This window comes from Gymnodraco acuticeps, unplaced genomic scaffold (assembly GCF_902827175.1).
Source record: "Gymnodraco acuticeps unplaced genomic scaffold, fGymAcu1.1, whole genome shotgun sequence".
Lineage (NCBI taxonomy): Eukaryota > Metazoa > Chordata > Actinopteri > Perciformes > Bathydraconidae > Gymnodraco > Gymnodraco acuticeps.
This window is the reverse complement of record NW_022990196.1, coordinates 303,280-321,807: the sequence shown is the minus strand read 5'-3', so window position 1 is coordinate 321,807 and position 18,528 is coordinate 303,280. Positions and strand designations below refer to the sequence as shown.

Genomic DNA, 18,528 nt, shown 5'->3' with positions numbered 1-18,528 from the left:
GAAATATCTTTGTGTTGCACCATAAATCAGAAAATACTGCATTAAAAAAGTCATTTCCTGCATTTTTCTACTGATAAAGTGTGATATAAATAATGTACAGGCTTTCAGATTGCTGTAGTTCACTAAACAGAGACATTGACGACATGTTGGGTGTTGAAAATGTCAGAAAAAGTGAAAGAATGGGAGATAAATATCCCCAAATCTCAAAATTGTATTATATTGTGTGTGTGTTTGTGGTCCTCTTTCAGTTGAGACACTGTAGGTGAAGGATGCTTCAGGAAAAGACCAAACACTGGATGTCTTTCAGTCGCCAACATGTGTTTTCGAGACACTGATATTAATGGGGAAATCCTGCAGGACTCAAATGCCTCGTCTCTGTTCCCTTAAACTCATTTGGGAGTGATTACCCATCAGCCCCGGGGGTAACGCTGTCTTTCCCGCAGCGTTACCCCAGGTCTGCACGTTGTTTCTCTTTCAGAAACACAGAGGACTGTTTGTATGATGCGATCACAGACACGCTGCAAACGGTGTCCGCCAAAAGTCGAGTCCAGTGTCTATGGCGTGTCATTTTTATTTGTTCTAGTTTGGGAAGATTGAAAATCGGTAGGGAAAGCCAGCTAAGTCGGTAGGCGGTAGAAACATGTCAAAAGCGGTAGACTACCGCCCAAATCGGTAGGGTTGGCAGGTATGCATCGTTTGCGTCATGACGTAACCGTTTGCGTGCCTGCTTCATAAAGCCAAACCGTGCGGAAACCCCTCACAGCTGACACCGACAACAACAACAATGGCCGATTGTGCTCCAGCTTCCTCTGTACCTCTTCGGAAGACCAGATTCAGTGGACCACTGCTGCTTGTTAAGTTTCTCCATCGTTGTGTACAAACTGGATAAAACGATGGCTTCTTGTTGTTGTTCAGGAGTTGATCCGCCCTCTGCCCCCGCCTCGACGTAAGCGTGACGTATGCGGTGCTTTTGCTCTAGCCGGACAATTTGTTGGTGCTTGAAACGAACCGGATTCCGGAGCTAAGAGGCTGCTCCGCTGCGGTGTGAACAGGAAAACCCGGTGCTTTTCAAGCTCCAGCTCCGAACCGGCCCTGAAACACCGTTGGTGTGAATGAGGTAATAGACATGTTGAGGGCTGGACCATTAACTGTCATCTGAAGTCTGGTGCTGTTTTGACAATTTTCATAGGAGTTACGACAACCTCGTGTTTTATGGCGATGGAAACGGCATATGGTGAGATCTCAGATTTGGCGTGGAGCTGTTGAGGCATGGACCGGTGATATACAAGTGAAGATTGTATATTGTAAACTGTTGTTTATTTCATTTTAAAGAAGTGCAACTGTAAGGAAAGCTATTGTTCACCCTGGGATAAATAAAGTATTAAGATTCTGATCGTGATGTGGACAACAAAAATGAGGGGAAAATTATACAAATATTTTTTTCGAGCGGATGTTTATCTCAGTGTTGAACTGTCATGACCCCTGTAAAGTCAATATGCTTTTCAGCCAAACCCTGACAGCCTGCAGCGATGTACCTCTGCCCCCCCCTGCAGCCTGACCTGACCTGCTCAATACATTGCATATGTATGTGTAAGTGTAACAGGCATACACTCAGAAACTGCAGAGGAATTGTGAATCAAGAATATCTATGATACCTTATAGTTATTGATATTACCCTGCTGAAGATACAGCAGCTCTTTATTTCCATCTAATTAAAAACACAGACAGGGAAGGTGGTTCAAATAATATCAGTAATCAGATGAGAGTAGGAAGTAATGGGTAACCCCAATTATGAGTTGAGCCCTGAACACCAGCTGCTCTCTACAGGGAGACCCTCCACACCCCTGCTCCGGATCCAAGAGGTCCTGCTGCTGGACCATTAAAGGCCAAACCTGCAGCTTGGGGTCAAAGGTCAGCACATAATCTGTGATGTGCATGTTTCTAGTATATATCTGCACATAATGGGAGCATAACTACACAGCCTCCCAATGTAAATGACTAAACATGGCAGTGCTCAAAAGCGATTTCTCTACTACTCTATGAAAATCCTTAAGAAATGACCCTGTAATGGTAAGACAAAGGATGAACAATGTATTTTAACAATAGAATGCTGCTATTTGTTAAACAGATCATTGTTTTCTATGTGTTGAGGTAACCACAGGAATGCAAAAATGTTTCAATTGGTTAATTAAACACCTTGAGCAAACATATGGGCTCAGAATAGTCTCATAATACACACATGTACACAGAAGGATTCACACTTGTATTTCATGATCCGCAAAAGGATTCACACTTGTGTTTCTCAATGCACACACAAATGTGTTCCGTTTCATATACATGTAAAAAAAATCCAAATACAGAAAAAAGTTTTACATATGTATTTTTGATCCACACATATTTGTTTTCCGTTTAAAACCTCTATACCTGCAAACACAAACCACTTTCTGTGCACGGATCGCTGTGCATTCGTGTGTGGGTTTTTTGAGACTCCCCTGATGGTCAGCCGATTCGTACTTGTAATTTTTTCTATCTATAGCCAATCAGATGTCTCCTCCATTCTAAGCCAATCACGTGAGTGCGCCCCCACGAGGGTAGATTTCTTGCGTTCATGACGTACCGCTTCATGTACGTATTTTGCGCAGTCCCGAGCTGACAGGTCCATGGAGCCTGCCTGCAGGCGCTAATGTCAGGACACCTCCACTCTCAGTACAGCGCCACTTTCCGAACAGGAAATGCACGCAAATACAAGCCTTTATATTATTAAGGTATAGCGCCACTTTCCAAACCATTGATGAATGTACACAAAAACGGAAGGGAAACCCGTTTTAAATGTGTGTTTCCTGTGTGGCGAAAACAGCTGCTTTATTTATGTCTGTATGAAGTTGTTGTGAGGGTGGAGGGAGCAGCTACAGGTTAGCTTAGCCTAATCGATCAGTGCACTACGAAGCCAATGCTAGACAGTGAACTGTCAACGGGGGGAGCCCCGCCGGTCATTATCGGCTCTTAATAGGCTAGTTTGATCGGTGCTCTCTATAAAGGCCGATCAGGAGAGCTGGATCTGATCGATATGGACATAAACGCGAGTGAAGTGTAACCGGACGCGAGAGAGAGAGATCAGATCAGCTGCTGAGTCTGACGGAGACACTCAGCTCTGCATAATCACCTGATGCTCCGCCCTCTGTTTAGCGAGCTGACCGGACAGCGCAAAATGCGTATATGAAGCGCTACGTCATGAACGCAATAAATCATACCCTCGTGGGGGCGCGCTCATGTGATTGGCTTAGAATGAAGGAGACATCTGATTGGCTATAGATAGAAAAAATTACAAGTACGAATCGGGTGAGCATCAGGGGAGTCTCAAAAAACCCACACACGAATGCACAGCGATCCGTGCACAGAAAGCTGTTTGTGTTTGCAGGTGTAGAGGTTTTAAATGGAAAACAAATATGTGAGGATCAAAAATACATATGTAAAACTTTTTTCTGTAATTGGATTTTATTTACATGTATATGAAACGGAACACATTTGTGTGTGCATTGAAAAACACAAGTGTGGATCCGGAAATACAAGTGTGAATCCTTCTGTGTGCATGTGTGTATTATGAGACTGTTCTGAGCCCATACGAACAAGCACACACACACACACACACACACACACACACACACACACACACACACACACACACACACACACACACACACACACACACACACACACACACACACACACACACACACACGTGTTTAGTTGTCAGAGCAGCAAGTAAAATGAACTAATTCAATCTAGGCTTGTAATTAAAACTATAGGTTACTTACGTAACCCCAGTTCTCAGAGTAACATGAAGTGAGATGTCTCACTATGGGATGCGCCTCAACGTGTATGCAAACAGAAGCATCAATCTCATTATGCCAATTCTGATAGGCTGGTGATCTTGACGTCTACGTCAGGGAATCCACCCACCCTTTAAGTAGCTTGCGTCAGCGTCATTCAAAATAAGCACCTCTTCTCGCTTCGCCTTAGCAAGAAGGGCCGTCTGGTGAGACATCTCACTTCATGTTACTCTGAGAACTGGGGTTACTTAAGTAACCTATAGTTCTCATTCATTACACTCCGTTCGATGTCTCACTATGGGATATTGAAACTCCCGTATTGCTAGACATGCTTATCTCGAAAATCACCAAAAACAACCAGAACAGGTAGAACCCTGTCTCAACACGGGGCCCAGCACTGCGCGGGCCACACTTGGAGCAGAGACATCTAGCCTGTAAAAGCGGACAAAAGTGAGCGGTGAGGACCAGCTCGCTGCTGCACAAATGTCTTGGATGGAAACACCCTTGAACAAAGCCCAGGATGTAGCCAGTCCACAAGTAGAATGAGCACGCAGGCCCATTGGTGCCTGCAAACCCTGACTCGTATAAGCCAGAGCAATCGCTTATGAGGGTTAGCCCAGGATACAAAGAGTTGGTCATTGCATCGAAACTCTTTTGACCTGTCCATATAGGTGCGTAAAGCACGGACTGGGCACAGCAAATTCGGCCGCTGTTCCTCAGAGGAACAAAGTGGCGGAGGAAATGCCTCAATGTCAATGGGGGTACATGAGCCAACCACCTTAGGTACAAAGGCAGGGTTGGGCTTCAGCAACACTCTCGTTTGCCCCGGGGCAAACTGAGTGCATGAAGGATGTACAGAGAGCGCATGAATGTCACTGACTCGCTTGGTAGATGCCAGAGCCAGTAACAACACTTTCTTCAGTGACAGGTGTTTCATGTCAGCTTCTTCCAGGGGTTCAAATGGAGGTCGAGTGAGCCCATCTAAAACCACTGCCAAGTCCCATAAGGGCACCAGTGACCTGGAAACAGGGAGGAGCCTGCGAGCCCCTTTCATAAAACGGCAGACCAAGGGATGTTGGCTAGCCGTCTTTCCCTCAAAGCCCACATGGCATGCAGCAATAGCAGCCAGGTACACTTTGATCGTAGAGAAAGCTCTGTGTTTATTAATCAGGTCCTGTAGAAATGATAGAATCACCCCGACAGGACATTGAAAAGAGATGTGTCCCTTTTGAAGGCACCACTCCTCAAACACCCTCCACTTACAGTCATAGAGGGACCTGGTGGAGGAAGCTCTTGCACTCTGAATAGTGTTTATCACCTTCTGAGGGAGTCCCACTGTATTCAGGTTATACCACTCACGGACCAGGCCCATAGTGCCAAGCGCTCTGGGTGTGGGTGAAAAATCGCCCCCCCCCCGCGTAGCCGGAGCTGCCACGGCTGCCCGCACAGCAGCTGATATATCTCCGCCAGCCAGTACATTGCAGGCCAGTGTGGAGCTATTAGGATCAGTGTGTGGCGTTGTTCTCTCACTCTGGCCAGAGTTGGGGGTATCAGAGCCAGGGGTGGGAACCCGTACAGAAGGACCAGAGGCCAAGCGTGCGCGAGCGCGTCCAAGCCTAACGGTGCGTTTAAATCGCGCATTGAAAAGAACAGCTGACATTGAGCGTTTTCTTTTGATGCGAACAGATCCACCACGGCCCGGCCGTAACGCACCCACAGCTGACTCACAATTATTGGATGTAGAGTCCAGTCTGCATATAGTGGTGCACCTCTGGACAACAGATCTGCCCCAAGGTTCATCACTCCTGGTACGTGCGTCACTCTCAGAGAGAGGAGACGTCTACCGCTCCATAGGATCAGTTTGCGTGCCAGCATGTGTAACTGGAGAGAACGCAAACCCCCTTGGCGGTTTATATACGATAGTGTGGTCGTGTTGTCTGTCCTCACGAGGACATGATGTCCTCTGAGAAAAGGCAGAAAGCATTTGAGGGTGAGAAACACCGCTAAAAGCTCCAGATAATTTATGTGTGACCGTTGGAGGTCTCTGCTCCAGAGACCCATCACAGGTCGACCTTCGTATATACCCTCCCCAGCCCGTCAGACATGCGTCTGTGGTGACCACCTTCCGCGATAGGACAGCACCCATAGGCACGCCCCGTACTAGAACATTCGGGTGCAGCCAGTGGCGCAGTGCCATTACGCATTTCATAGTGACCATCACTCTCCACGCGCCATGACGCACAGGGTCCAGTCTGAGGGCAGCTACCCAGCGCTGAAACTCCCTCATGTGTAAGTGTCCTAGTCGTACCACCAGGATGGCTGACGCCATGAGCCCCAGTAACCGCAGACATGATCTGAAGAGAACATATTTGCGTGGCTGGAAATGAGCGAGGCAAGCCCTGAAGGCTTTCACTCTCTCTGCTGACAGGCGGGCTGTAAAGGGCACCGAATTCAGGCGTAGGCCCAGGAAGAGTACAGTCTGGGCTGGAGACAACATGCTCTTTTCTGTGTTTATTACAAAACCCAGGTCGAGCAGGTGTTTTACGAGGACATTCGTCTGCGTAATAGCCTCTTGCTCCAACTGTGCGAGAAGGAGCCAATCGTCCAGATAAGTTGCCAGGCGAATACCCTGTTGTCTTAACGGGGCTATCGCGGCTTCTGTACACCGTACAAACACTCGTGGGCTGAGAGACAGACCGAAGGGAAGTACTCTGTACTCGTAACAGACACCCTGAAAGGCGAACCTCAGATATTTCCTGTGTGGATAATATACTGGGATGTGGAAATACGCGTCTTTCAGGTCGACTGATGTGAACCAATCGTTTTGGCGCAACAGAGATGTGTTAGTGAGCATTCTGAATTTGTATCTTTTGAGATATTTGTTCAGAGCTCTCAAATCTAGTATAGGCCGAATCCCGTTCCCTCCCCGTTTGGGAACGAGGAAATACTTGGAATAAAAGCCGCTCTGACTCTGTTCGGAGGGTATTATAGATATAGCCTTCTTGTCTAGTAGCGAGAGGATCTCTTGCTCTAGAATATGGGCCGACTCTCCCCGGGCTTGCGAATGCAGAATGCCCGAAAAGTGAGGGGGGGTGACAGCGAATTGGAGTCTGTAACCCTGTGTTATTGTCTTGAAAACCCATGCAGAATCTGTGAGCATCCTCCACTTTTCGCTTCTCAAAGCGAGTGGAGATGTCACATCCCTGTCATCTGCCCTCTGTGTCTTTATTTTACATTACATTACATTACATTAAATTTAGCTGACGCTTTTATCCAAAGCGACTTACAATAAGTACATTCAACCAGGAAGACACAACCTTGAAGAAAACAGAATCATATAAGTACATCAGGTTTCATAGAGCCAAACATTTCAAGTGCTACTCAACTGGCTTTAGATAAGCCAGTCCTTTATTAGTATATAAGTGCTTTGTTAATAATGATATCGCTCGAAGTGGAGTCGAAAGAGATGAGTTTTCAGTCTGCGCCGGAAGATGTGCAAGCTATCTGCTGTCCTGATGTCAATGGGGAGCTCATTCCACCATCTTGGAGCCAGGATAGCAAACCCACGTGTTTTTGCTGATGGGAACTTGGATCCCCCTCGCAGCGAGGGTGCAGCGAGTCGTTTGGCTGATGCAGAGTGTAGTGCACGCGCTGGGGTGTGCGGTTTAACCATGTCCTGGATGTACGAAGGGCCAGATCCATTCGCAGCATGGTAAGCAAGTACCAGTGTCTTGAAGTGGATTCTAGCAGTTACCGGAAGCCAGTGTAGGGAGCGGAGGAGCGGAGTGGTGTGGGGAAATTTAGGAAGGTTGAAGACCAGACGAGCCGCTGCATTCTGGGTGAGCTGCAGAGGTCGGATGGCACATGCAGGTAGACCAGCCAGGTGGGAGTTGCAGTAGTCTAGGCGTGAGATGACGAGAGCCTGGACCAGAACCTGCATCGCTTTCTGTGTCAGCTGGGGACGTATCTTCCTGATGTTGTAAAGCGTGTATCTGCAGCAACGGGTTGTAGCAGCGATGTTTGCAGTGAAGGACAGGTTGTTATCTAGGGTCACACCCAGATTCCTTGCAGTCTGAGTCGGGGAAAAAACTGAGGTGCCGATGTTGATTGTTAGGTCAAGAGTGGGACAATCTTTTCCCAGAAGGAAAAGCAGCTCAGTCTTGTCAAGGTTGAGCTTGAGGTGATGATCAGACATCCACTGAGAGATGTCAGCTAGACAAGCAGAGATGCGTGCGACGACCTGGGTCTCTGAGCGGGGAAAGGACAGAATTAATTGGGTGTCGTCAGCGTAGCAGTGGTATGAAAAACCATGCGGGCTAATGACTGATCCGAGCGAGTTTGTGTACAGGGAGAAGAGGATGGGACCAAGAACAGAGCCCTGAGGGACCCCTGTAGTTAATTGACAAGGGTCGGACTCAGATCCCTCTCCAAGTTACCCTGTAGGTACGGTCTTCGAGGTATGAGGTGAGGAGGGAAAGTGCAGAGCCTGAAACTCCAAGTTTTTGGAGAGTGCGAAGGAGGATCTGATGGTTCACCGTGTCGAATGCAGCAGACAGGTCCAACAGGATGATGACAGAGGAGAGGGATATTTGAGAGAGCTAGCAGCCACTCTTAGAAGGGGGGTATTTGTTGTGTTATGGGGCCCTCTAGTGTCTGAACACGGTGGTACCCCAGGTTGACAACCCCGGTCAACACTGCGCATGCGCGTGGCGGTGATGCCTTCACAGCCCCGTCCATCGTCTGCCTTCTGAGAGAGCTAGCAGCCACTCTTAGAAGGGGGGTAGACGTCAGACTGTTTATTGTTTTTATTGTCTTTCTTTTTATTTGTATTGACTGCGCCCTTGGCTTTAAACTGAAACTGGAAAATGATTTATTAAAAGACAATAGTGATGACATGTGTTTGTGTGACTTAAACGAGCAGCGGAGCTTGCTGTCGTTGATGTTAAGTCCATTTCCCTCATGGCGCGAACTTGAGGATGACGTTCTGACATCACTCGAGGCGGCGAGAAGATGGGGGCATGGTTGCACCCCGGAAACACATGAGCATCTAACACTGGAACTTGTTCTGGAGCTGGAGAACAGGGAACTTCCAGCTCATTTATCGAGGAGAGGAGAGGAGGCTGTCAGGCCGTCCTCTTCTTCTTCCTCGTCTGGTGGCTGAAAGTCTGGGCTGCTGCCGGAACCGGAGACTATCTTGGCCAGCTCGTCCTCGCCTCGTGTCTTCTTCGAAGCTTGAGTGGAGCCAAATATGCCCTCGGGAACAATAGGCATGTCCAAGACGTCCTCTTTTTCCCGGTCTGGAAGGTTCGTCAGGGTAAGCCACCGGGCTCTCTCCTGTACCACCATTATCTCCAGTGCTTTGCCCGTGGCTTGGACTGCACAGTGCTGCACACGGAGGCAAATGTCCGTGATCGCTGCGATTTCGTCCCACACGGCAGGCTCAGGTTTGATCTGGAGGTCTCCTTGGCCACTTCAGGCCAGGGGATGTCCAGCCTGGACGCAGCGCGTTGGCACACGGTCTGCAAGTCCATACTGAGGCAGGGCGAAGCTGGTGTGCTTTCGCCCGGGGGAGCGGACATCGCCTCCGGCTTGGCAGCCTGGGCAGATGAAACGAAGATGTCATCTTCGTGCTCATCCGAGTCGGATAAGAGGAACTCAGAGGCATCCTCTTCATCCTCCTCCATATAATCCAGCTGTAGGACATCCTCCGCGGGTGGAACCACAGTGAGGTCCAGTTGGGAGCCCCAGCTTGACACAGCGCGGGGCTCCGCTCTCGCGGCTCTTGCCGCCACCGGGCCCCAGCCTGACACGGCGCGGGGCTCCGATTCCGCGGCTACCGCCGTTGTTGAGCCCCAGCCTAACACAGCGCGGGGCTCAATCTCTGCGGCGGTCACCACCATGTCCCGATTGCCGGCCGGCGAATCAACGGACATGAAGGGGTCCCGTCCCGACAGGCTAGCTTGGCGCGCTAGCCGTCGGCGGAGGCTCTTGATGGTGAAGCGGACACAATGCCCGCACGAACCGGGGGTATCGATAGCTTCCTGGGCGTGTTCCAGCCCAAGGTAGGACGAGCAGACCTGGTGTGAGTCCGTGCCCGAGATCCTAAACCCGCAGCCGCAGAGCCGAGCCTCCGACTCCTCTGGTGTGAGGGAGAGAAGGGTCCATCCTCGTTTGCCGGGGTGTCGGCGCGGAGGGACAAGCTAGTAACAGGTATGTCACCGAAAAGAAAAAAAATCCAACCTTATCGTTATTCCGAAAGGAAAAAACGACGGGGTAGATTTTTCTTTAAAAAATATTAACTGGTGTTTTAATATCTTTCTTATCTCCGTCTCCTCTGGTGTGAGGGAGAGAAGAGTCCGTCCCCGCTCGCCGTGGTGTCGGTGCGGAGGGATAAACTAGCAACAGGTATGTTACTGTTTGAAGAAAAAAATCAAACCTTAACGTTATTTCGAAAGAAAAAACTGGCGGGGCAGATTACAATATTAACTGGTGTGTTAATATTTGTTCAATTCTTCTGCAAAGCAAAAAAGTAACCGGCAAGCGCCCGTCGACCGAATGTTAGCTTGGGTTCAGTCTGTGGACCGTTAAGCTAGCCCGGCTACTGATATTCGAGATGTGCTCTGAAGCAAGAAGAGGTGTTTGAATGACGCTGCAACGTAGCGCAAGCTACTTAAAGGGTGGGTGGATTCCCTGACGTAGACGTCAAGATCACCAGCCAATCAGAATTGGCGTAATGAGATTGATGCTTCTGTTTGCATACGCGTTGAGGCGCATCCCATAGTGAGACATCGAACGGAGTGTTATGAATGAGAACAGTGTTTACTGTATATTGAACTTGCTGGCCCATATTTCTCATGAATGTTGAGAACACAAGCAGTGTGGAGGGGGGGTCTCGTTCTTTTGTATGAGAGCTGCTCATTGGCGCATGAGGACAAAATGGCCCGACTTTGCCTCATGCCTGGCTGTCAGAGCAGAAGAAACCGTATGAGCGCTCACGCAGCATGCGCCCCTTAAGTCCCGCCCCCCGAGCTCCCACTCTCGGCTCACTAGAATGAATGGAGAGAGAAAATAAATCTAGATTTGGCTTTTAGTGCATTTTACAACTTTAAGGACCTAATGATTATAATAAGGGCTATTACATAGTTCATACTGGGCAGTTTATTTAGTTTTTAAAAAAGTATCCGCCGATTTACAGATGTCTCTTTCCCCATGTTAGTTGATGGGAAAAAGTCTTTCTGGGCCCAGTGATGTCACAGACTGATACGGAAATTGTAGTACCGCCGTTTGGACATAACTAATATTTTCCTCAGAGTCCGGCGCACTTCCTGGGGACTTGGTGCAGACGCCATCTTTGGATAACTTTGTTCCTGTCAGCTGTATTGTATTCCCATGAGAAGGTGTTTCAACTTTGTAGGGTTTATAATATATTAGCTTTGAATCATAAGTGTAGGTGAACACTGCGTTTGAAACCATGAAACAAGTTTAGTTTAGCTAGCAGAGTTCCTTCTCAATTAAAGGTGATAGCTTTAAGATCCTTCTATTTTAATGGTTGTCAAATAAATTAAAACACTCACATGCTCCAGGGTTGCTGACTGGTGATGAGCATTACTTTTTCAGTATAAGATGTTAATAGCTAAAATGAGTGCTGTACTTTGAAGGGAAATACAGCAGGTCAGAGTTACTATTCTTACCACTAATTCAATAAAAGTGTATTTGCTTGAATCGTCAAGGGTTCCTTTTTCAAGTTATACATAATTGAACAGTGATGTGTTTTTAAAATGCAGATTTATTGTGTCCTTATTGCATCATGTTTAAAATATTTTCTTGGCCATCATTACCTTCCCCTCTTATGAAGTTTGGAATCTGGTCACATTGGGAGCATTAAAGCAGTCAGTCAATACTTGTAAAGCACCTCTCCATCAGGACACCATCACAACTCCACACATCATTTAAGACAAAGGATCTTAGCATCTGGCATTCCCTATTAACCTCTCTGAAGGCTGTGAATAAGGAACACAACCCCCCCCCAGTGAATGAGGAAATGAGATCCATGTGAGAGAGCACATGTCTGTTCTACTCTCTGCTTTATTACTAATGTCCTCGTATGCTGGTGGTCAGAGCAACAACACAAATATCCATCAGTGCATACAGATTTAATAAAATAGGTATGTTTTACACAGTCCGTGCATACATTACACTAAATATGTATTCAGCCACAGACTCTGTTTTTAATGTTATCTCTCTTCATTTGCACACTGTGACAGGGGTGCACTACATCATCTCACTGTATATTTTTGTATAATGACAATAAAAGCTTTCTATTATATTATATTCATACCGTTACTACGTGTTTATTCTTTCTTTCTTTTCCTATTTTCTAATGGATTATTATTATCCTTGTGTGTATTCTCAGGTGTACTCTGTGTTTCTTTCTTATTCCGTTGCTGCTACAACACCTGCATTTCCCTGCGGGGATCAATAACGGTCCATCTTATCTTAATGTTATTATTTAGCAGTATAGCAGTTGTAGCAGTAGATGCAACAGGAGCAGTATCACACTTACCTTGCACGAGGATGTGCACAGAGGTGGTTCTGGGCCGGCTGCTGGTCTGCACCGCACACACATACTGGCCCTCATCCGTCATGTCCACGTTTTCAATCTTGATGGTAAACTCCTCTTGATTAAGGGTCACCAGACTCACTCTGGAATCCACCGACCATTTGTCTTCTCCTGCGTACAGTATGCTGGAGCGGTTCAGCCAGGCTGTGTGTGTGACCACGTCCCCCTGTCCACACCTGTGAAGACATAGAAACAGCACCTGTGAAACTGGGGCTCATACCAAAGGGGACTAAGATTACCTGAAATACTCATATAATAGATAGATATAAAAGCAACCTTTGGAAACATTTGTTGGGAAAACAAATACATAATGAGATATTGACTTATTGTGGCCAGGTGGCACAGGTATATGTCAGTGGGACGTGGGTAAAGCACTTTGAGTGTCCGACTCACGGACTGACGGACAACTTCTCACTTCAAAAATGTTTTAACAAATCTAGACCGCAAAATAATTAAACAAGCGAGTGCCTTTTTTCCTGGCCAAGGACAGGTTCCTTGAACACAACGCGAGCGTAACGTATCATCACGTGATGTAGTGCTGACAGAGAGCACCGGAACACTGCTCCAGCACTTCAAATATTGCAGTACCCATAAGGAGCAGCTTTTGCGTGGCTGCAGGGCCGGTCCTATACCTTTTGGTGCTCATGGCGAGATTATGATTTGGTGCCCCCCCGCCCCTCCAAGCAATACACAATAGAATATATAATGAATAAATGAAAAATCTCTACAAAAGACCAATACACTACAAAAACAGAAACGTATTGACATGTTGGTTATATACATGTATTTTATTTTTTGTTGTTCATTCATATCTTATTTTACCTAGTTAACATTTATTTATTCATGCATTTTTTTTTATATCTCCAGTTTTAAACGATATATTTGGTTACTGTCCTATAGTATACATTGGAATGATTTCAAACCTGTTGTTATTTATCCTAATAATTATAAAGGTGTACCTTGGAAATATTTGTTATTTATAAATTGTTTTCAAAACGTTTGAGACCCACTGAGATAACTTAGACTAAAGTGAACTATCTAAACACTCAAGAGTCCTTTACCTCACTGAGCTGTAGTTATCAGCCTCAAGCCAACAACAATCCGCGGAACCGATTCTCTCTCTCTCTCTCTCTCTCTCTCTCTCTCTCTCTCTCTCTCTCTCTCTCTCTCCTCTCGCTCTCTCTCAGTCAGCCTCTCTGCTCTCTCTCCTCCTCCCTCTCTCTCTCTATCATCGCCTACCCTTCACTCTCTCTCTCGTCTCTCTTCTCTCCTCTACTCTCTCTCTCTCCTCTCGTCGTCCTCTCACAGTCTCGAGTCGCATCGTCTACTCTCTCTCTCTCTCTCTCTCTCTCTCTTATATGGATGTTGAGAGATGTATCTGTCAGAGTGGCAGTGTTCTATTGGCCTGAAATCCCAAAATGTGCATGTTTTAATTATTTATTGAAGTTTGGTTTTAATCAACATCATATCTTCTATAGATTTGATTGACTTTAAAGGTGTGATTTTATAAGGATCATTGCATGTTTTTTACTTGTGCTGTGTGACTTTTAATGGAGTGATTATTGCATGATTTGACCTGTGAATCTTGTTTGTTTATTTCTTGGGATTGGCATTATTGAAACCGGCTGTGTCTGACTGGACAAACCCCCCATGGCGCATGATTAACCGATAGTGAAAAACCCAGAAGTAAGTTAGCATTTTTACCACTTCCAGTTCCTTCGACAAAAAGCAATGGGATTTTTCCATAGGATTTTGGAAAATAGCTCGAAATAATAATCTACAACATTAAATCCATCAGCAGTGACCCCACTGGTGATTTTTGAAGAGTTGACGTGTCTGAAAAACGATGGTTGTTAACAAGTGGCTGAATAGGACTACAGAAGTTGTCCAGGCCGTTTTACGTCATTACACCGAACACCTAAACACTCCTCTAAGTTTGTTTGCCCTGTTTTGCTTGAGAGCAAGTACCTGCCACAAAACGTGATCCGTCTCTTAAATGTGTTTCAACCACAGATCTTATTTCCAGCTATTTTCCAAAATCCTATGGAGAAATTGCATTGCGTTTTTGTCGAAGGAACCGGAAGGAGTTTACATCCGGGTTTTAGGATGCGTCACTGCGGTTCTCTATTGTCAGTTTTCTAAAGACAATAATTCTGCTTGGTCTTGATTCCAACAAGTTTTACCTGGGAGTGTTATACAAGCTATTTTAACTAGTATTGTATTACCTTTTATCATTGTTGTTTTTAACCATTTTTATAAATAGATCTATCTTAGTATTTAAACTGTAAATTATTGATTATAATAAATTATCTAAAATCTGTCCTGTAGTCCTCTATTCTTTAACGGTGGAAATTAGTTGCTGGTATACAAAGGAACCTCACACTATCGTGTGACATATCCATAGATCTCTTCTTTTTGCTCTCAAAGTGCACCAGATTGATGCATTTAACTTCAATATGTAAAAACAAATCTTCCCGGGGGAGCATGACCCTGGACCGCCCTAGTGGATGTGAAGTCCCCCCCCCCCCGCCCCACACTTAAATGATGTACGCATGGATAGGATACTAAGTACATTTGCACACACCTTGGGTCCATATCTTTCTGTTGTGGTGGTCATGCCACAACCGTGCACGTGCATGCATGCGCGAGTCATGGTAAGGTATCTGGTAGGGCTGCACGATATATCGTGTCGTGGCGATAATCGCGATATGCGCGATATTCACATCGCGCATTTAAAAAAGAAAAAAGTAGGACTTGTGATATTAAGTAGGCAAATTAACTCAAACACGTCATGTTACAATTATTTTGCTGCTTGCTACAAAAGGAAAACTTGCGCGGCTCTCATGTCAGGGGTACTTGAGTGAGTGACATGCAGGCTCTGCATGCACAGCAAACCACCGATCACAATCAAATCTCCAAAGCAAACGGACCCCGTGATTAAAGGTAGAAACACTGAATAAAGTAGTTTCATGTGTTTCTCCAGGGCAGTCTGGCGCTGCTAACCGAGCTAGCTCAGCTTGTTGCTCTGATAACTTAAGATCCAGACGTCCGTGACTAAAATCCTTCATCCGGTTAAATATAGTTAAAAAAATACCAATTGTATAGCATTAAAGTTCAAGAAAGGATGGTTTGCGGAAAAAAGAACGGTCTTTTCTTCAATTCCTGTATGTTTTCATATCGCAATATATATCACAGGGGGGAAAAATCACAATGTCAGTTTTTTTCAATATCGTGCAGCCCTAGTATCTGGATTAAGAGGTTGCTTTTTCTTTGCACAGCATGAAAGAAAGGCTAAATGAATGGGCTGTGATTTTAGTTTTTTTAAGCAGAGGTTGAGTTCAATAATTTGTACGACCCTCGGAGGATGTTGTAAAAATTGAAATGGCCCTTGAGAGGAAAAAGGTTCCCCACCCCTGCTGTAAACAGTGGCGTTTTCTCCCGGAGGCCAAGGGAAGCCAGGCTTCCCCTGTTTTTTCGGATTGTAGTTATAATTTAAATAAATAAATACAAACACTTTGTTTTGTTTCGATAATTCTCCTTTGCTGTGTGTTGCTGCCGGCCCGGCTCTCCCCCATTCTCATTGAGTATTTTACAAAGAGTGAAACAAACAGCGCCCCTCTAGATGTTATGGTGAAACAGTAGATTGCACTCACTGTTGCGAGAGGAGGCCAGCCGAATCTAGCTTCCCTTGGTGAAAAAAAATGGAGGGATTGACCAATCAGATGAGGCCCACGTGATGCCCCTGCCAACCTGTGATTGGTCAGGGCCATGCCAAGGGAAGCTAGCCGCCTCTTGCTTCCCTTCAGAGGCGGCTGGCGGCTGGCGATTTGATTGGACACTGCCATCCAATCAAATCACATCAACATCAGTTTTAATACTGTAACTGTCATCACCGCCGTTAGAAATTATCAAGCAAATGAAGTATTATGGAGGGTGGATATTTGGCGTACTTAATCAAACATAACTTTACTAAACTTCCGCTACAGCAGCAACTACAAATTAAATCAGATGACAGGCAAATGCCCGCACTCGAGCTGTGTACGCAGAGGAAAAAGGGAGAGAATCGGACGTTCAATGAGGACAATTATGTCCGCACGGAGTGGCTAACTGGAAGCGCTAAACTTCAGCGTCTAATTTGCTGGCCATGTCTTCTTTTTGACAAGGATTCGTGCTCCCTGAACAATCCTTGGGCAACTTCAGGATTCATCGACTTTGCCAACCTGTCACGGGCAATTGAGAGGCACGGTAAATCCAAAAATCACATAGATTGTGTGATTGTCTGCATACATTAATAAGTAAAATGCTTAAATTAATAAGGAGAGAGTTTCAGCTGGAGAGTGCGTGCGGACCTGTCGGTTAGATAACAGGCGTGTGCAAGTCCTGCATCTGTGTGATACAAATGTGTGTAAAATGATACCGGGCGCTGTAATCACTCATCTGGTTACGTTATTGACCACCCCCCGACCCAAAAAATGGGCTTCCCCTACATTTTTCCCCACGCCACGCTACTGGCTGTAAATAATAATAAAAACCCTTGATTTATAACTTAACATCTCTGTCTCCTATTGATCAGAGTATATTATAAAGAATAGCAGTTAATTGAAGCATTATAGCACAGGCCTTTGTCAGATGGTATATTACACTGTTTTTTTCTCTGCTTCGAATAGTTCTCTCTTTTTTCACCATACGTGTGTTTGCATCCCTGAATATAATATTGGCAATATCATCGCAGTTTAATATAATAAAATATTAGTAGCATCTGAGCTGGAAGCATGCATGTTAACAGCTTGCGTGGAATTTTGACAATCTTTCAATAAGCTAACAAGTCACATTGTACATATGCAAATGCAGCTCTGCAGCACTCCTCAGGTTTCTTGTGTTGATCTGCCCTCACACTTGCTTTGTGGCATTCAGGAGTGATTGAGACAATGAGCTGAACACCGTGCTACCACGCTCCCTTTCAATCACAACAGATTGGAACCAGCAGTCACAAAATGCTGCTTTGATTCAGGAGCAGGGTCACTGAACTTCGACAGTTTTCTACAGAACAACATATCTGCTGTGATTTCATGACACCTCCTGGGATCCCACTGAGAAAACTCTGCAAAAGCAAGAGAGAAAAGGTCTCACTTCTGTACCGAAGGAACAAGGAATTCATACTTAACAAACTGTGCTTTTGTCTGCCAAACGACATATTACTTTGGCTTTATTTACATTTCTGCAGCCTGATTTTCTGATGTGCAGAGGAGCAGGGCATTTGAGCATTAACAGTATGAAATTGTGACAATGAAACAACAGCTTCTCGCTTTGCAGCTGCAAGACTCTGAGCTCCATTTACGCTGTCACAGCTTTTGTTCCAGCATCAGTCACTTCCACCTCAGTGGCGGCAGTATGGTCAATGGTATCCTGCGGGCATTGTGGAGCTATGGCGGGGAAAGTTGTGTGTGTGTGTGTGTATTTGCATGTTTGTGTGTAATAAATTCAAAGGAGATGTAATAATGATATGGTCATTTAGAGTGATCTAACACCAGCTGAAAGCTTGTTGTTGCTTACCTTTAGTACTTCAGCTTGCTGCAATGAGGTGCAGGTTGAATCACATACTCTCTTATTATGTACTGCAGCTTCCCTTACAGCACATGCACTGTTGCCTACTACTTGCATCCATTGTGATATAGTAACATTGCACCTTGAACTTTGACCCTCTTCCTCATACTGTATGTCCGCTGTGTTAAGGATTGTATGTCGGAAGTGCAAAAAGCATGCTGGGATCATTATTGCATAATGAATGCAGCAGTACTTCCTGGTATTTTGGATTACTGCATTTGACATTTCATAATGTGTTGGAACCTACTTAGCACTATATGGTAGTATAGGTATTGGAATGCACACACATCTGCAGGTCCTGTGATATCACAGTTTAACACGGCTTTTCCAAATGTCTTTCTTTCTGTTTTTAAAGCTTAAACTAAGGTCTTTAAAAACAATATAAAACCTCATCACCATGACAAATGGACAAATAGATTTGTTGTTAGCAAACGGTGACCGCAGTGAAAATATGTTTTGAAAGAAAAACTATAG

General features: G+C 45.5%; 1 protein-coding gene across 3 annotated transcripts in view; it reads right to left on the bottom strand.

The window, feature by feature from the left end:
- The window catches only part of ntm (neurotrimin), a 228,077-nt gene that overhangs the window by 67,316 nt on the left and 142,233 nt on the right, over positions 1–18,528 (bottom strand). For all 3 annotated transcript variants that reach the window (XM_034217951.1, XM_034217952.1, XM_034217953.1), the window contains exon 2: positions 12,394–12,626. In XM_034217951.1, coding sequence (XP_034073842.1) covers positions 12,394–12,626 — 233 coding nt within the window. The remainder of the gene's footprint in view (positions 1–12,393; positions 12,627–18,528) is intronic.